Source organism: Pituophis catenifer, unplaced genomic scaffold, assembly GCF_029215685.1.
Source record: "Pituophis catenifer annectens isolate HBS135680 unplaced genomic scaffold, rPitCat1.0.hap2 SCAF_6, whole genome shotgun sequence".
NCBI classification, from domain to species: Eukaryota; Metazoa; Chordata; class Lepidosauria; order Squamata; family Colubridae; genus Pituophis; species Pituophis catenifer.
In genome coordinates this window covers 104,243-120,269 of record NW_027256886.1, presented here as the reverse complement: position 1 = coordinate 120,269, position 16,027 = coordinate 104,243, and the positions used below count along the sequence as shown (strand labels likewise).

At 42.1% G+C, this 16,027-nt stretch overlaps 1 protein-coding gene across 20 annotated transcripts in view; it reads left to right on the top strand.

Moving 5' to 3' along the window:
* Window positions 1-16,027, top strand: part of DLG1 (discs large MAGUK scaffold protein 1) — a 93,108-nt gene that overhangs the window by 21,304 nt on the left and 55,777 nt on the right. For 9 of the 20 annotated variants that reach the window (XM_070945594.1, XM_070945593.1, XM_070945591.1 and 6 more), the window contains exons 5-6: window positions 966-1,079; window positions 5,225-5,278. The exons of 5 other annotated variants lie outside the window; for them this stretch is intronic. In XM_070945594.1, coding sequence (XP_070801695.1) covers window positions 966-1,079; window positions 5,225-5,278 — 168 coding nt within the window. Of the gene's footprint in view, window positions 1-965; window positions 1,080-1,521; window positions 1,557-5,224; window positions 5,279-16,027 lie in introns of those variants that run through there. 6 more of the 20 variants (XM_070945604.1, XM_070945598.1, XM_070945597.1 and 3 more) reach the window with 2 other exon arrangements.

Here is a 16,027-nt window from a genome sequence, read left to right as displayed (position 1 = left end):
TTCTTAAATTTTTGGCCAAAGGGTATAATTCTTTTAAATTTTTAAATTTTGTATTGGATGTTTTTTACTTGGCTGTGCACCGCCCTGAGTCCGCTAGGAGAAAGGCGGTATACAAATTTAAATAAAATAAATAAATAAAATAAATAAATGAGTCAGCAGTGTGTGAAGATGCACCTGCTAACAGGCCAGGGCTCGGCTGGGATCCATTCACAAGAGCATAGAATCCACTCTCCTCACTCTCCTGGTCTGTCCTGGTCAGAACTTGTCTGGAAGGCTGGTCCTGGTCCTGGTCCTGGACACCAACACAATGGTGTAGCTTCCGAGGAGGCCAGGTGAACAACACTGGACCAAGCACTGGGAGGAACAGCTCAAGGCCCTGGGAAAGTCTATCTTGCAGAAGATCAGACGTGGGGGTGAATGTGGTCTTCGGAGACCCAAAAGCTGAGGCTTCCTTTATGCTGAGAGCGGGGAGGTTCTCTGTTGCCCTGAGGGTTAGACCTAAGGACAGTTGGGTGAAATTGCAAGTCAGACACTAGGAAGAATTTCTTTTTGCTAGAAACTGCCAACAAGATTACCTTTTGAATAGTAGGTCTCCATTATGTGTCGTTCCCCCCCACCCCCACCCCCCAGACCCAGACATTGACTGATCCTGCCTGGAGCAGGAGGTGGGGGGTCATTCCAACCCTGTCACTCCAGGGGGTTGCTGTGATTTTCTGGAGCAAAAACTAGAAGGGACCATTTGTGTCTGAGCCGGGGTGCTCTGCGTACTGTGTCTTGGTTCCAAGAGGGTCAATCAAAATTCCATTTTGGCTCAGCGGGGCTCCCCTTGTCTGTTTCATGGGCAGGAGGAGTCAGGCCACTTTTGGGCAAAGGAGGGGCCTGGAAGGAGCCCCTCCCCCAGGAGTTGGCTTTTGGGGCACGTGCCTTGGGTCCCACCCTTGACTCCTTTTCATTGCTGCTTTTAGATGCCAGAAGCTGCTCTTCCTTCTCCTCCTCCTCCTCCTCCTCCTCCTCCTCCTGTTGTCTCTGCTCTGCCAGTTCCTGCCGAGGCTTCACTCATCCCATCTTCCATCTCACAGGTTTTTATTCATTTAATGCCATTTGCATACTAATTGATGATGGGTGCTTCGTTTCTGTGGCTGCATGCAGACTGGGCTCCTCAGCCTGGATGTTGCTGTGTTTCTGTGCTGCGCAAAAAGAGGAGCCATGCAGAGGTGGGGAAGACGTTGAAGGGAGGGTTTTGTGTGTGTGTGTGTGTGTGTGTGTGGTCTTGTTCACCCCAAGAATCTACTGTATAGGTCGGCCTTGACTTACGACCACAATTGAGACCAGAATTTCTGTAATTGAGCAAGGAGGCTGTTAAGTGAGTCACCTTTTTTGCCATGGTTGTTAAGTGAATAACTGCAGCTGTTAAGTGACTCACATGGCTGTTAATAAATCTGACTTCCCCCATTGACTTTGCTTGCCAGAAGCCGGGATGCGGCAACTCTGGTAAATACGTGCCAGTTGCCAAGTGCCTGAATGTGACCATGGAGTCAACAGTTCAAAGGATGGTTGTAAGTCACTTTTTTCAGTGCCTTTCTAACTTTGAACAGTTGCTAAATTAATGGTTGTAAATTGAGGACTACCTGCATTTTGACTTCTAATTGGGGGGTGGGGTGGGGGGAAGGCATTAGGGAAATGATTTAAAGATGGACTGGAGCTGACTAGGCCTCCCTGCTTCCTGGGTAGCATTATCGCTGGATTCCCAGATCCCTCTGGATCACCAACTGTCCAATCCCCACTTTTGTCTGGCTTTGCATGTTGGATGACCGCAGCTGGTGTCCTCTGGGTTGAGTTGTGGTTGAAGAATGTGGGGCTCGGGACCAGGTGGTCAGAATTTCTTTGGGGCAGCTTCCTGGTTGCCTGGTTTGCATCTGTGCTGTCATGGAGTTTTGGGACCTTCAGCGCTTGGAGGCCACTTCTACTCCGTCTAGATCCAGTCCGACCCTCCTGCCCCACCACCTTCCCTCCCTCTCAGCCTCCCAAAGGTTTCCTAAGCTCAGTCCTTGCCTGGGCCTGAGTGCTTTCCATGCTGTTTTTCATGGTCCACATTAAAACAATTGCTTCTAAAATAGTGCTCGAAATGTTTGTTTGATTGACATGATGATATAGTATATATTTTGTTGTTTTTTCTAAGCACAGCCCGGTATGTTGTTGATAAAGGCTGTGAAATAAAATAAATGTGGGTTGCTTTTAGGCAGAGATCAGTGGGCAGAAGGCTCACCTTGTGTTTGTCACCAGGGCTCAGCCTTCCTGACCAGGTGGGGATTGGGGTGGTGGGCAGGTAGAGAGTTCCTCAGCTTTTCTTGCACCTGTGCCAGAAAGATGCCCCAACTCAGCCTTATGTGAACACGAGTCCCTTCAGGCGGGGCAGAGACGAGCCCGCCAGGATCCCCTTCTGTGAAGCACTTGACGGATGGCCCCTCTGCTGGCGCAGCATTGGCTGAGGCAGCCTTGCAAGAAAAGGAGACGGCTCAGACAGCTTCCCATGGATTAGGCTAAGGTGGAGCAGGAGTCCTGACAGCGCTTGCATAAGCCAAATTTTAGGGTGTGTCATTTAATGGGGTGAAAATTAATTTTTGCAATTTTTTTCAGTGAGTTCTAAAAATATGTGTTTTTACATCAAGAATTTTGCCATTGCACAACGTTTAGCTTGGTACGGTAAATCCATGTCTGATCATATACCCCACAAAAGTCTCTTGTAACCCAAATACTGTTAACTTTCTCTTCTCAAAATTACACCTTGTGCTACAAAAATTAAATTCTTCTCTTCATGAATCTTATCTAGCTAAGCAAAAAATAATAATCCATGCAATCATAAACTAACATCAGAAAGCAATTATCTGAGTTACAAAAATGTTTAAACGAGTTTTATCAAGTCTTGTTTTGATTGTCCAAAGGTGCTTTTTCAAGAGGCAACTGATCTTCCAGTTGCCTCTTGAAAAAGCACCTTTGGAACAACCATGACCTGGATGACTGAGAATCTCCATAGGCATCTTATTTTGATTCCTTCTTCGACATCAGCCGCCGACTTGCTTCTTGGCCTCTGATATAACCCTCGTGTTTCTCATGTGTCTACACTCTGCTTGCTGCCTCTGTGATCTGTTTCACATATCTCTCTATTGATTGACGAGCCTTGGTGATGCAGTGGTTGGAGTGCAGTCCTGCAGTCTATTTCTGCTGACTGCTGGCTGACTACAATTTGGCAGTTCAAATCTCACCAGGCTCAAGGTCGACTCAGCCTTCCATCCTTCCGAGGTTGTTAAAATGAGGACCCAGATTGTTGGGGGCAATATGCTGACTCTGTAAACCGCTTAGAGAGGGCTGTAAAAGCACTGTGAAGCGGTATATAAGTCTAAGGGCTATTGCTATTGGGCATGACAGGGCCACCGTGGTAATTGTGTTGGTTTGACAATGAACTTCTATATTTCCGCTGTAGTCAGTTTGCATGTCAAAGGTGGCTCATATACACCTTCAGACTAGTCAATCAGCTCCAGCTGAGTGGATTCTCTGACATTGATTAAAGACATTTTTCTTGCACATAGAGAAAAATTTCCCAGTGCGTCGTCATCTCCGCCCCTCAAGTCAATGATTTTTTGCACACCAGCTCTCCTCTCTTGAATGTCATCTGAACACAAGACTGTCTGGATTATCATTTCACTGAAAGCATACCATGCTGAGCGCTGAATGGTTGGCAAAACAGCATCATCTACAGCCTTCTTTTGCAGTCTGACTTGCTGCAGCTGGAACAATGGATGGCACGGGCCTTCAATCCTAGGGATGTTTTACTTCAATGAAGATGCATTCTATTTCACCCTTCTTACAGAGCTCATCAAATTCTTGATCGATCTAGGGACTTCATAATATTTTCCTAGTCTCTCTTTATTGTGGTCAACTACAAGTCTCTTGTCTTCTTCGGTGATCAAGCCAGCATCTATGAAGGCGACTGTGGTAATGGCAGCTGTAGCATGTAGACCAACACCGTATCTTATGCTCTGTATAGCGGCATTTGTTATGTCTAATCTATTGTATTCTCTTTTCTTTTGAAGTAGAGGGCACGTGTGTTTGGTCTAAGGCCTCTTCATAACTTCCATCACCTTCATCATCAGTCATTTGTCCTTCATTTTCAATTACTTCATTTGTCAGTATCGAAATGTCTGGAATACTTCTCTGCTTATATTTAGCAAGCCTTTGTCTCTCATCGTCTTGCTGCTTTTGCCTTTTGCCTAGTCGTTTCTGCTCAGGCACATCTGGCAAACCAATCTGGTGCGATCCAAAAGAACCAATCTTGTCTCTCTGACATTTAATGAAAGCAAGTTCCTTCAGTGGTATCTTCATCTCCTTAGGGCAGGTGAGCTTCCTTTTTGCAGCCAGCAGGGCAGCCGAATATGGCACACAGAACAATTTGACACTTGCAGTTGAGGATGTCAAACAGTTTGACTCATTCCCATTGCTCAGGCCCTTTTGGATATATGTCTCATGCAAGACTGGCTGGTCGAAGGTAACATTGTCCCATTCTGTCCTGTTTAATCATGCCCCAACTAAGGACTCTGTGTGGCTTTGCCCTTGGAGAGAGGCGGAAGAAGATGGGTGTGTTTAGCCTTGAGAAAAGATGATGGACGGGGTGTGTCGTAGCCCTCTTCAAAGCCCCGAAAGCCTGCCTGGTTGGAGTGGGTCCTGGTGGGGAGGGAGGTCTCCTTCATGGCTGAGAGTCATGGGCCCAGGCCAGAGCCAGACAGAGTCGGAGCATTCGGCAGGGGGGCAGATGAAGGGCTCGCCTTTGCTCAAAGGAGGATTCTTCCATGAGGATTCTGTGAAGAGCCTGGCCGAGGGCCTTGGGGGCCACAGTTAGCCATGCCTGCTGGGACCTGGGGGGGCTGATCTGGGGGGCAATGGCAGGAAGCCTAATTGGGTATGACCTGAACTTGGCTGTGGTTTGTGACTTTCAGCACCCAAAATAAAATGTTGTAAAGTTGGTGAATCTTTGTGATGTGGCAAACTCTGAGATCTCTGAAGTTCTTTTTTGTTTTACTTTGGGCAGAGATTCCTGTGGGGAGGGCGAGGAGGGCAATGGGGAGATGGAGGAGCTGCTACAGCATCGAAAGGGCCCAGGGGGTGGGATATAAATTGGGAGGGTGGAGGATCAGACTTTTAATCTGCCTTTTGCATTTTTAATTTCAAGGCAAATCCCCCTCCAGTCGTGGTAAACACAGAAACTCCAGAGACACCAACTTACGTAAGTTTTTCTCATTGCCTGAATGCTCAAATCTTTCTGAATTCTCTGAGAAAAGACACCGGCTGGCTGTGGTGCCACCGCAGTTAAAGAGGGTAGAGCAAAGCCAGGATAATGGTGGCACCGGAGGGGAAGGAACCCTTGGATCTTGCCCTTGTTTATAGGTCCCCCATGAAGACGTGTGGAAGTGACGTGTGGGGGGTGGGGGGCAGGTCTCCGCAGGCTGAAGGTGTCAGACAGGGTGGGAGTCCCAGGAGGTGCCTTGGGAGTCTCTCGGCCCTCCCCACAGGGAGGCTGTGTGGGAGAACAAGCCCTGCGGAGGGTCCCTGGAAGGGCTGAATGAAAGGGGGAGGGGGGATGGAGGCCTGATAAATAAGATGAACCTCTTCAAGCTGGCTGGCTCACTAGATACGGTTTGAGCTGTCGGCTGATATTAGGGGAAAAAATCAGGGAAAGGAAGAGACTGACTTTGGATTCCTTGGTGTGTTCAGATGTCATGATGAATCCTGGTTGTGACAAAAACAAGCCCAGATGGATCTCTCTGGCTAAGAAACCCATGAAAGGGTCCCATTAGCCAAATTTGCGCTATTCAGAGTGATAGTTCTATGACAGATAGGGTCACAGGTTCCAACTTGATGAAAATAGGCAACTAATTTTTTTTTTTTAGTTTATTAATGGTGTACTAGAGACCAGCAAAAGAGGCTGAGCCTCTATCTGGAGCCTAGCTGCTCTCCTTGGATTCGGCTGTTCAAAAGGAGGCACCTTTTTTCCTTCTTCTGAGCTTTCCTCAAACAGAGCTTCCCTTTTCTCCATTTTGCCCAAATGGCTATTAGCCTCTAAAATCCCAACGGCTACTATGCCTTCACCAGCCTCCACTGTGCATGAATTCTGGCTTGGGTCAAATGTGACCTCGTATCAATTTATAAACTGTATGAAACGGAATTTTGGCCTATTTGAACCTGTGCTAATCGCGATCGGCTGTTAGAGGATTGAAGCAGCTGCTGGTTCAGAAGGCCGGTGCTGCTTTTGCTGCCGTCAAAAGTTGTGTTGCTGAGACGGCTGCCAAGGCTTGTGCAGAGAGTGATCTCTGCACAAATTCATCTTGCGTGCCAGTTGCGCCCATTCTGGACTGGGACCAGTCTTGCTCGTGCTCACTCGTGCCTCATCTTTGCCTGATGGACTGCTTCAGGGCACCCAACCTGGGGCTGCTCTTGAAGACCATCTGGAGGCTGGAACTAGTCCAGAAGGCTACAGCGCAAGGAGTTCAGGTAACCAGCAGCTCAGCCAGGATACAGCACTGACATGTCAGCTGCATTGCCTTTCTTTTCTCTCTGGGTGTAATTCATAGTGAGAACAGAGGGTACCTGCTGGTCCTCTTTCTCTCTCTTGGCCTGGCTGTTGGCCCCTCGTGTATCCTTTGTGTTGTGGAATCACTTTGTGAGTTAGTGAGTCTCATTCCAAGCCAGCCACTCATTTATCTGCTGCCGATAACTGAATTTTTTTTTTATTAAAAAGTTTTAACAAGTATTACAACAATTTTTCCCATCCCTCCTCACCCCCTTCCCTCCTCCACCCCCCCCTCCCCCCCTCCTGTCCCCCCTCCCCCCACCCCCCCTGGACTTCCCAGAGCAAAAACAGGGTATAGCGTAACAAACATAAGCTAAAATAAGCTAACTTTCTGTAGTCTCCAAACTCCCTCTTGCGTTTTAACTCCCCTTTCAACTAACAAAACATAATTCAAAAAGAAAATATTGGTTTCATTCATAAGCTATTAGAAACTTTTTAGTCCGATATTTGTTTTGAATAAAGTCAATCCATCTTCTCCATTCCGATATATACCTTTCATTTGTATGCTCCTTCAAATACACTGAAATTTTAGCCATCTCTGCTAAATTCACTACTTTTAGTGTCCATTCTTCAATAGTAGGCAAGTCTTCCTTCTTCCAATACTGTACCACCAAGAGTCTGGCTGCTGATATTAAATTTAAAATCAACTTAGTCTCTATAACAGTACAATCTGTAATTATACCTAACAAAAAGAACTGTGAAGTAAATTTTATCTTCTTTTTGAGAATATTTTGAATAATCCACCATATTTTTATCCAAAATGCCTTAATTTTTTTACATGTTCACCATATATACATCTCCACCCCAGACCACGCCAACGATGCCCTTGCTGTGATGTCCCGTTGCCTGGAGGCCATGTGGATCTGGATGGGGAGAAACAAGCTCAGACTCAACCCCTCCAAGACCGAGTGGCTATGGCTTCCGGCGTCCCGGTATAGTCAGCTGGTACCATCATTGACAATTGGGGATGAGACCTTGCTCCCCACAGAGAGGGCACACAACTTGGGTGTCCTCCTGGATTCACAGCTATCTTTAGAAGATCATTTGACAGCCGTGGCCAGGGGTGCCTTTTATCAGGTTCTCCTGATCCGCCAGTTGTGTCCCTTTCTGGATCGGGACGCCTTACGCATGGTCACTCATGCCCTAGTCACCTCCAGTATGGACTACTGTAATGCTCTCTACATGGGGCTCCCCTTGAAAAACACCCGGAGGCTCCAACTGGTCCAGAATATAGCCGCATGGGTGATTATGGGTGCAGCTCGTTGCGCCCATGTAACACCTCTCCTACGCGAGCTACACTGGCTCCCAGCGGTCTTCCAGGTGCGATTCAGGGTGTTAGTCATCACCCTTAAAGCGCTCCATGGCTTAGGACCTGGGTACCTACGAGACCGTCTTTTGCCACCAATAGCCTCCCACCGACCAGTTCGTTCTCACAGGGAGGGACTACTCAAGGTACCGTCAGTCAAATTATGCTGACTGGCGACTCCCAGGGGGAGGGCCTTCTCTGTGAGGGCTCCAACCCTTTGGAATGAACTGCCCCCTGAGATACGAAATATCCCTGATCTCCGTGCTTTCTGCCGTGCCCTCAAAACCCTGATGTTCCAACAGGCAGGGCTAAACATATGAACATGTGAATGTTTTTAAAATGTTATCTAATTTTAGGTTCTATTTAATTGGGCCAAACTATGTTATAATAATAATTTTAATTAGCAATTTTATGATGTTTGTGTATCTATATTTTTCTTGACTGTACACCGCCTTGAGTCCTACGGGAACTATACTTCTACGGTATAGAAATATAATAAATAAATAAATATATGATAATATGTAGAATCATCACATTCACATCTCCAACACTTAGGTTGCACACTTGGATACATATAGGCTAGCTTTTTAGGATCTAGGTGCCATCTATAAAACATTTTATAAAAATTCTCTCTTAAATTTTGGGCTTGCGTAAACTTCACATTTCTAACCCATATTTTTTCCCACGTTTCCATCATTATTGGTTCTTCAATATTTTGTGCCCACTTTATCATACAGTCCTTAACTAACTCCGTTTCTGAATCTATTTCTACCAATGCATTATACAACCTTTTTATATGCATTTGACTTTGATCTCTAATCTGTTTTACCAAGTTCTCCTCATTTTGCAAAATACCAATTTTCTGATCTTCTCTCCATCTAGCTTGCAACTGTACATATTGAAACCATGTTTGAATTATCCTTTCTTCTCTTATTTGATTCAAAGATTTTAATTGTAGTATACCTCTTTCCTTGTTAAGAAGCTCTTTATATGTAATCACATCTTGTTTTTGCTCTACACTTATATTCTCTATCGCGTGTCTGGGTATTGCCCACATTGGTAACTTCTCGTTTAATTTATACTTATACTTTTTCCAGACACGCAATAAAGCATTCCTTAATATGTGACTTTTAAGTCTTGTCCACTTTCTTATCATATAATAAATAAGCATGCCACCCGTAAACCAAATCATATCCCTCAATATTCAATATTCTTTCTTCTGTTGAGTTCATCCAATCACTCATTGCTGATAGGGCAGCTTCCTCATAATATAGTCTTAAATTGGCATTTTGAGGCCTCCTCTTTCACATATATCCTGCATTATTTTTTGTTTTAATCTCGGTCTCTTCCCTGCCCAGACAAAATTATTAATACCCTTCTGCCATATCTTCAAATTCTCATCTTTTTTAAGTATTGGTATCATTTGAAAAAGAAACAAAAACTTAGGCAAAACATTCATTTTGACTGCTGCTATTCTTCCTAACAAGGATAATTGTAATTTTTTCCAGTTTTCCATCTCTCTCTCTATTTTTTGCCATAATGGATCATAATTATGCTTAAATAATTTCGTGTTTGATGTCATGATATAAACCCCTAAATACTTAACTTTTTTTATAATTTCAAATCCTGTTAGTCTTTCTAATTCATCTTTTTGATTTATAGTCATATTTTTAGTTATCTTCGTTTTCCCTGTCTTTATTTTAAATCCAGATACTTGTCCATATTGATTAATTATGTCCATTAAACCTACAACCGACTGTAATGGTTGGGTTAAAGTAACAACCAAGTCGTCTGCGAATGCTCGTAATCTGTAGTCATACTGCCTAATTTTAATTCCATTTATTTTATCCGACCCACGTATCTTACTTAACAGAAATTCCAAGGTCAAGATAAACAATAATGGAGACAAAGGACATCCTTGTCTTGTTCCTTTTTCTATATTAAAAGTATCTGTTAAGCTACCATTAATTATTATTTGCGCTGTTTGTTTCTGATATATTGCCCTAATAGATTGTGTAAAATATTCTCCAAACTGCATCTTTTCTATTATTTTCAATAAGAATTGCCAATTCAATCGATCAAATGCTTTCTCTGCATCAAGAAATATCAGCACCGCAGGGATTTGGTTGTTCTTCCCCAATTTTTTTTTTTTATTATTAGATTTTTATACCGCCCCCTTTCCCGAAGGACTCGGGGCGGTGAACAGCCAAAATTAAAAACATACAATATAAACAATTAAAATACGTTTAAAACAGAATTAAATCTAAAATGGCTCCCCAATTTAAAAACGCCTTACCCATACCCCTATAAATAAGATGAATTTAAAATTTAAAAATTTAAAATTTCCACATTTAAAAAGGGGGAAAATATTCCAATAGGTTAACAAATTGCCTTACATTACTCTTCATTTGTCTACCATTTATAAAACCAGTTTGATCATTATGAATCATTTGTTGCATGACTGTCATTAACCTATTTGCCACTATTTTAGCAAAAATCTTGTAATCTGTATTTAAAAGTGATATAGGCCTATAATTTTTTGGCTGGGTTGGTCTTGCTCCTCCTGTCAGCGTTCCAAATTAGGCTTTCTTCCAGCACTGACATAACGAGATGAAGCAGAAAGAGCAGAAGCTTGATTTATTGCTGAGATGAACTTTTACCTAGTTTTTGTATGTTACAGATAGTGTTTCCTGGGAGACGAGGATGGGGGCTACATTCCTGTGAAAAGAACATGCCGGGATGTAGAGATGGATCTGTATGATGGCCAATGGGACATTGGGGTTGGAGAGCGGAAGAGGAGGGGGTTGGAAGGAGGGGCCAGTTTGGCTGCAATTTGAATCAGGAATGTCGGATTCTGCTATTCTTAAAATAAAAGTGATTCATTAGAGAGTTTGCGCTTGAGAATGAAGTTTATTCAAGATAGCACCGAAACCTGACACCTCCTTTGGAACCAGAGAGATATAAGTTGTCCTCCAGGATGGGGGTACATCTCCTCCAGATTGTATGTTAGTAAATAATTCTTTGAGTGGTCCCACCATTTCTTTTTTTTTTTATTGAAAAAGTTTTACAAATACAAATTTTCCCCCTTTTCCCCCCCTTTCCCTCCCTGACCCCCCCTTACCCTCCCCTCCCCCCATGGCTTCCCCAGGATGAAATCCAAATCCAAATCGCATTATATAATACTTTACCGCCCATCTACTCTACCCCCTGTGTAGTATACATTTCGTCCTGACATTCTGGTATTCTATCCCCTATATACTATACATTTCTACACAACATTCAACTAAAAGTTATCTGATACTTCCTAATTTAATATTTATTCTGCACATAATCTATCCCTTTCCTCTACTCCCATACATAAATCTCTTGGGTCCAGTCTTTAATGTATGCTGATATCTTCGCCTTTTCTGCGAAACTGGCCACTTTCAGAATCCATTCTTCTATAATGAACATCATATACCATATCAATTTTGTTTCATCCACTTTCCCGCAGCATATATAATAATTTATAACATCTAAACAATTACATCAAATCCTTCTTCCAACAGTGTATTTAATGTCTTTAGTTACCATCTGCCCCCATCATTGAAGAGTACTTCTATATACAACCCCCCCCCGAGTGACTTTATATTTATATTTATATTCCGTATGATATCTTCTGTAAAGTCTTTCATCTAGATTATTAGTTCCATCGACCATGTTAGGGTAACAACCAGATCAACTGCAAGTGCCCTTACTCCATAATCCTCTTGCCTCATAGCTATTCCTTTCAACGTACACATAATCCATCTTTCTTAAAGTCTGTAATAGAAAGTTCCAATTCACTCGCTTACAGGCCTTCTCTGCAGCCTAAAACACCAGCACTGCAGGGATCTGTTTATTCTTCTCAAGATAGTCCAATAAATCTATAATTTGCCTCACATTATCTTTCATGTGTCTGTCTTCTATAAATCCTGCTTAATCATGAATCAACTCTTAGATAACTGGCAATAGTCTGTTGGCTAATAGTTTTGCAAAAAATTTTTATAATCCATATTCAAAAGAGATATTCTAAATTTTTTTAGTTTTGTAGAATCTGCTTCTTTTCTTGCCTTGTGCTGGCTTCGACCTCTGCTGTTGTTGTTTTTCTGGAATTTGTTTGTAGACTGATCGGGTTATACGCTGATCTTTAACATTGTAAGACATCAGATCAAGATCCAAAGCCACTTCTCTTGTATTTTTAGGTGATTCACCTTTAACCTTTAAAGGAAGATCCGGGAACGGCTCATCCAAAGAGCCCCCTGTAGTTCCTTGTATTTCCATTGCCTCCATCTCCATCTGCTTCCACTGGACTTCAATCTCTTGTTCATTTTGCTTTTCTTTATCACCCTCCTGTATTAACACCAGAGATGTACGTGGAGATGCTGGACCAATTTTAAAAACATTGAGATAAAATTCTTCTGCTTTTTTAACAGTATTTAATCGATATCTTTCTCCTTGATACCTCAATATTATACCAACTGGAGCATCCCATCTAAATGGAATTTTTTGTTTCTTTAGTTCAGTCACCAAAAATCCAAAATCCTTTCTATCTTTTAGCATCTTAGGCGGCAGCTCTTTATAAATCCCAATCTCACTTCCATCCACTTGTAAATGTAGAAACAAAAGACTTTTGCAAGATGTCATTGCTTATTCTTCTATCTGTAAAGTATATCACTACATCTCTTGGCAATTGCCTTTGCCTTGCTACCCAAGAATTCACTCTGTAAGTCTTGTCAATCTTGGACAAGACCTCTTCAGGGCTAACCTTTAACATCTCAGCCAAAGCATCAGCACAAATCCTTCTCAAATCTCTGTTGTTTTCCTTTATCCCCCTCAGTCTTACAGCAAACTCCATAAATTTGAATTGCATCATTGTCACTTCATTTTCAATCCTTTGCGTTTTATTATCCACATTATCAATCTTATAATCAGCTTCCTTCATTTTAGACTCTATTTCTAAATTAATTTCTTCCACTTTTTTATCAATTTGGACAATTACTTCTGACAAGCCAGTCAAAACTATCAGAATATCACGCTTCATCTTGTCATACTTTTCTTGAACCATCTCCTTAGTTTCCTGTTGAAATTTTTCAAACTTCTGGTCCATAACCTCATCTTGTTTCATCAGAGCCGCAATAATAAATTCCTTCAAGTCTCTAAAATCAATCTCCTGTCTCTGGCTCTGAGTCTGCAGGCTTAGAAACTGCTCTTGTGACTTATGAGTGGGGGAACCCCCCCCTACAGCTTTGTTGTCTGGCTTTGAAGCCATGTCTGCCATGCAGACAATCTCTTTTTTTTAAGAAGGAAGTCTTCTCTCCCTTTTCACCAGCACAGAAACCTCTCAGAATTAATCAAGTCTCTAAGGGAGAAGGAACATAAAGACACTTTGGAAAAAAAAACTTTTCCCTTCTCTTCTAGCCAGCGCTGTTGCTCTAGATACTTTGTAGCGTATTGAAACAGTCAGGCAAATCCACTTTCGCTTTCAGCTTTTTTCAAGCCACTAAAGCCAGACGCCATTTTAAACTTTCACTCTTTCTCCGTTCTTAAATTCACTCACAGGGCTATTATAAATACTTGCAGTTTTGAGTTCCAGATCCAGATTTCACCCTGTTTATTTTTAATAAATCTTTTGACTTTCGCTGTTTATGTTGGTCGCGTCGTCTGGCTCTGCTACATGCAGAGTTCCCCTTGCATCCGGAGCCACGGCGAGCTGGATAGGGAGCCTCATCCTGCTTCCTCCCCAGAAGCAAAAAAAAAAAAAAACAATCTGGGGACTTCACAGGGGGCTCTACCTGACCTCGCCGGCTCTCCTCACATTTCCTAAAAGAAACGGAGTTTTACGAGCCGCCTCTCAGCTGTGGAGGCGGCTCTTTATGGGCGGCGGGGCTGGCGGTCTTGCAAGACCGTCTAGCGACGACGGCGACACCAACCGGAAGCCAGTGGTTCCACCATTTCTAACTGCAAATGTTTATAATAAGCAGCTGTCAAACCATCCGTCCCAGGAGCTTTACCCACTTTCACTTAATTGCCTCTTTTATTTTCTTGTCTGCTGGGTTCAATATCAAAGCTTGTTCTTTTTTTTTAATTTCCTCTTCTAAGTCCTTCCTTTTTTTCCCTGTTTACGTCTATGTTTATTATTCAAATATATCAAAATACCTCTCATATATGCTTTACTTGCATCCCAAACCATTTCCATAGATGTACCCTTATGCATATTTATAATGAAAAATTCTTTCATAAATTTTTTACATTCTTTTACATTTTCCTCATATCTAAACAGATTTTCATTTAACCTCCAAGATCTCTTAGATCCCATTCCATACTCTAATTCCATCCAAACTGGATTATGATCCGTTAAAACTCTTGGGCAGATCTTCGTCTTCTTCACCTTAGAAAAAAGATCATTTGTAATTAATATAAAATCAATCCTATTGATGTCTATCAGAAAAAAAGGTAAAGTCTTTTTCTTCGGGGTTCCTCTCTCGCCAAATATCTCTCAACTCCATATCATCCATCATTTCAAAAAACGATTTTGGCAATCTGGCACGCTTTGAAATATTCTGCAAAAGCCCCTTCTTATCTTTTTTAGTGTCCAAAACTCCATTCCAATCACCCAGTAAGATACATGATTTATAATCCCATTGTAGTAACTTGGAATGTAAAAGCTTATAAAATTTTTCCTGTTGTTGGTTCGGTGCATAAACTCCAATTAAAAGTATTTTTTCTCCTTTTATTAAAAGTTCAATTGCTATAAATCTTCCTTGATCATCTGCTTCAATTAATTTGGCAATTAAGATTTTTTTTAGGTATATAACTATACCATTCTTCTTTTCGGGAGCAGATGCAACAAAATGTATACCTAAACTTGCATTTATTAAATATTTTTGATCTGTCATTCTAATGTGAGTCTCTTGTAGACAGATTACATCATTTTTAAACTGTTTCAAATAATGAAATATTTTTCTCCTCTTTTGTGGTGAATTTAGGCCATTAACATTCCAGGTCAAAAATCTAGTTGCCATTCTTGGGCCCCTGAAGCTTTTGGAGCATCTGCTGGAAGTCTCCATGCATTTTACTTTTTGGCCTTGCTCCTCCCACTGCTTCTGTTTTTGTAGTTTCTTGAATCATCTGGAGTTGCTGCACTCTTAATTCTTCTTGACGCTTGGCTGCCGCTCGGGTCTGTCTTTGATCCTTAGGTTCTTCTATTTTTTCGAATACCTCCAAAGCTTGAGCAGTAGACGAAAGTTGTATTAAGTCTTCTTGAGTAATCAAAGCTCCCCCTTGAGCATGTGCCAATAATTCTTCCTTCTCCCCCTTTCTTGCCCCCTTTTCTGCTTCCGTCTTCCTTCTAGCTTCTGGGGACTGTGGGCGCCCAGCCTTTAGTACATTGGTGTAGAAATCTCTTGCCTTCCACACTGAGTTAAGACGATGTCTTTCTCCTGAATAATTCACCACTAGTCCAGCCGGAACCTCCCATCTGTACTGTATCTGACGGTTTCTCAGTTCTTCAACCAGAAAGCCATAATCCCTTCTGGCTCTCAACATTTTGGGGGGGGATTTCTTTCAGTATTAAAACCTCCTGCCCCTGCGCTTGAAGTTTATTCTTAAAAGTGACTTGTAAGATTTCATTGCGTATTCTCCTTGTTGTAAAATAAACTACAATGTCTCTTGGTAGATGTTTCTGTCTGGCAACCCATGAATTGACACGGTAAATTTTGTCAATTTGCCATTCAAGATTTGCTTTTTGGTCTCCCATTATCTGTGCAAATGCTTCTGAAAAAATCTCTCTCAAATTCTCTTGCTTATTTTCTTTGAGGCCTCTTATTCTCAAAGCAAGTTCCATATCTCTATATTGTATCATTATCACATCGGCCTCTGCTCTTTCCATCTTATTCTGGACCTCCCCCATTTTATTTTCCAGGTTCTCATTAGACTGCTTAATTTCTTCCACATTTTCATCTATTGCTTCAATATGGCCTGCCAGACCTTGTACTGCCATGATAATATCTTCTTTAATTTCTTGATTTCGTTTTTGAATAATCTCTTTAATTTGTACTATCTCCTCAGCAACATCTCAA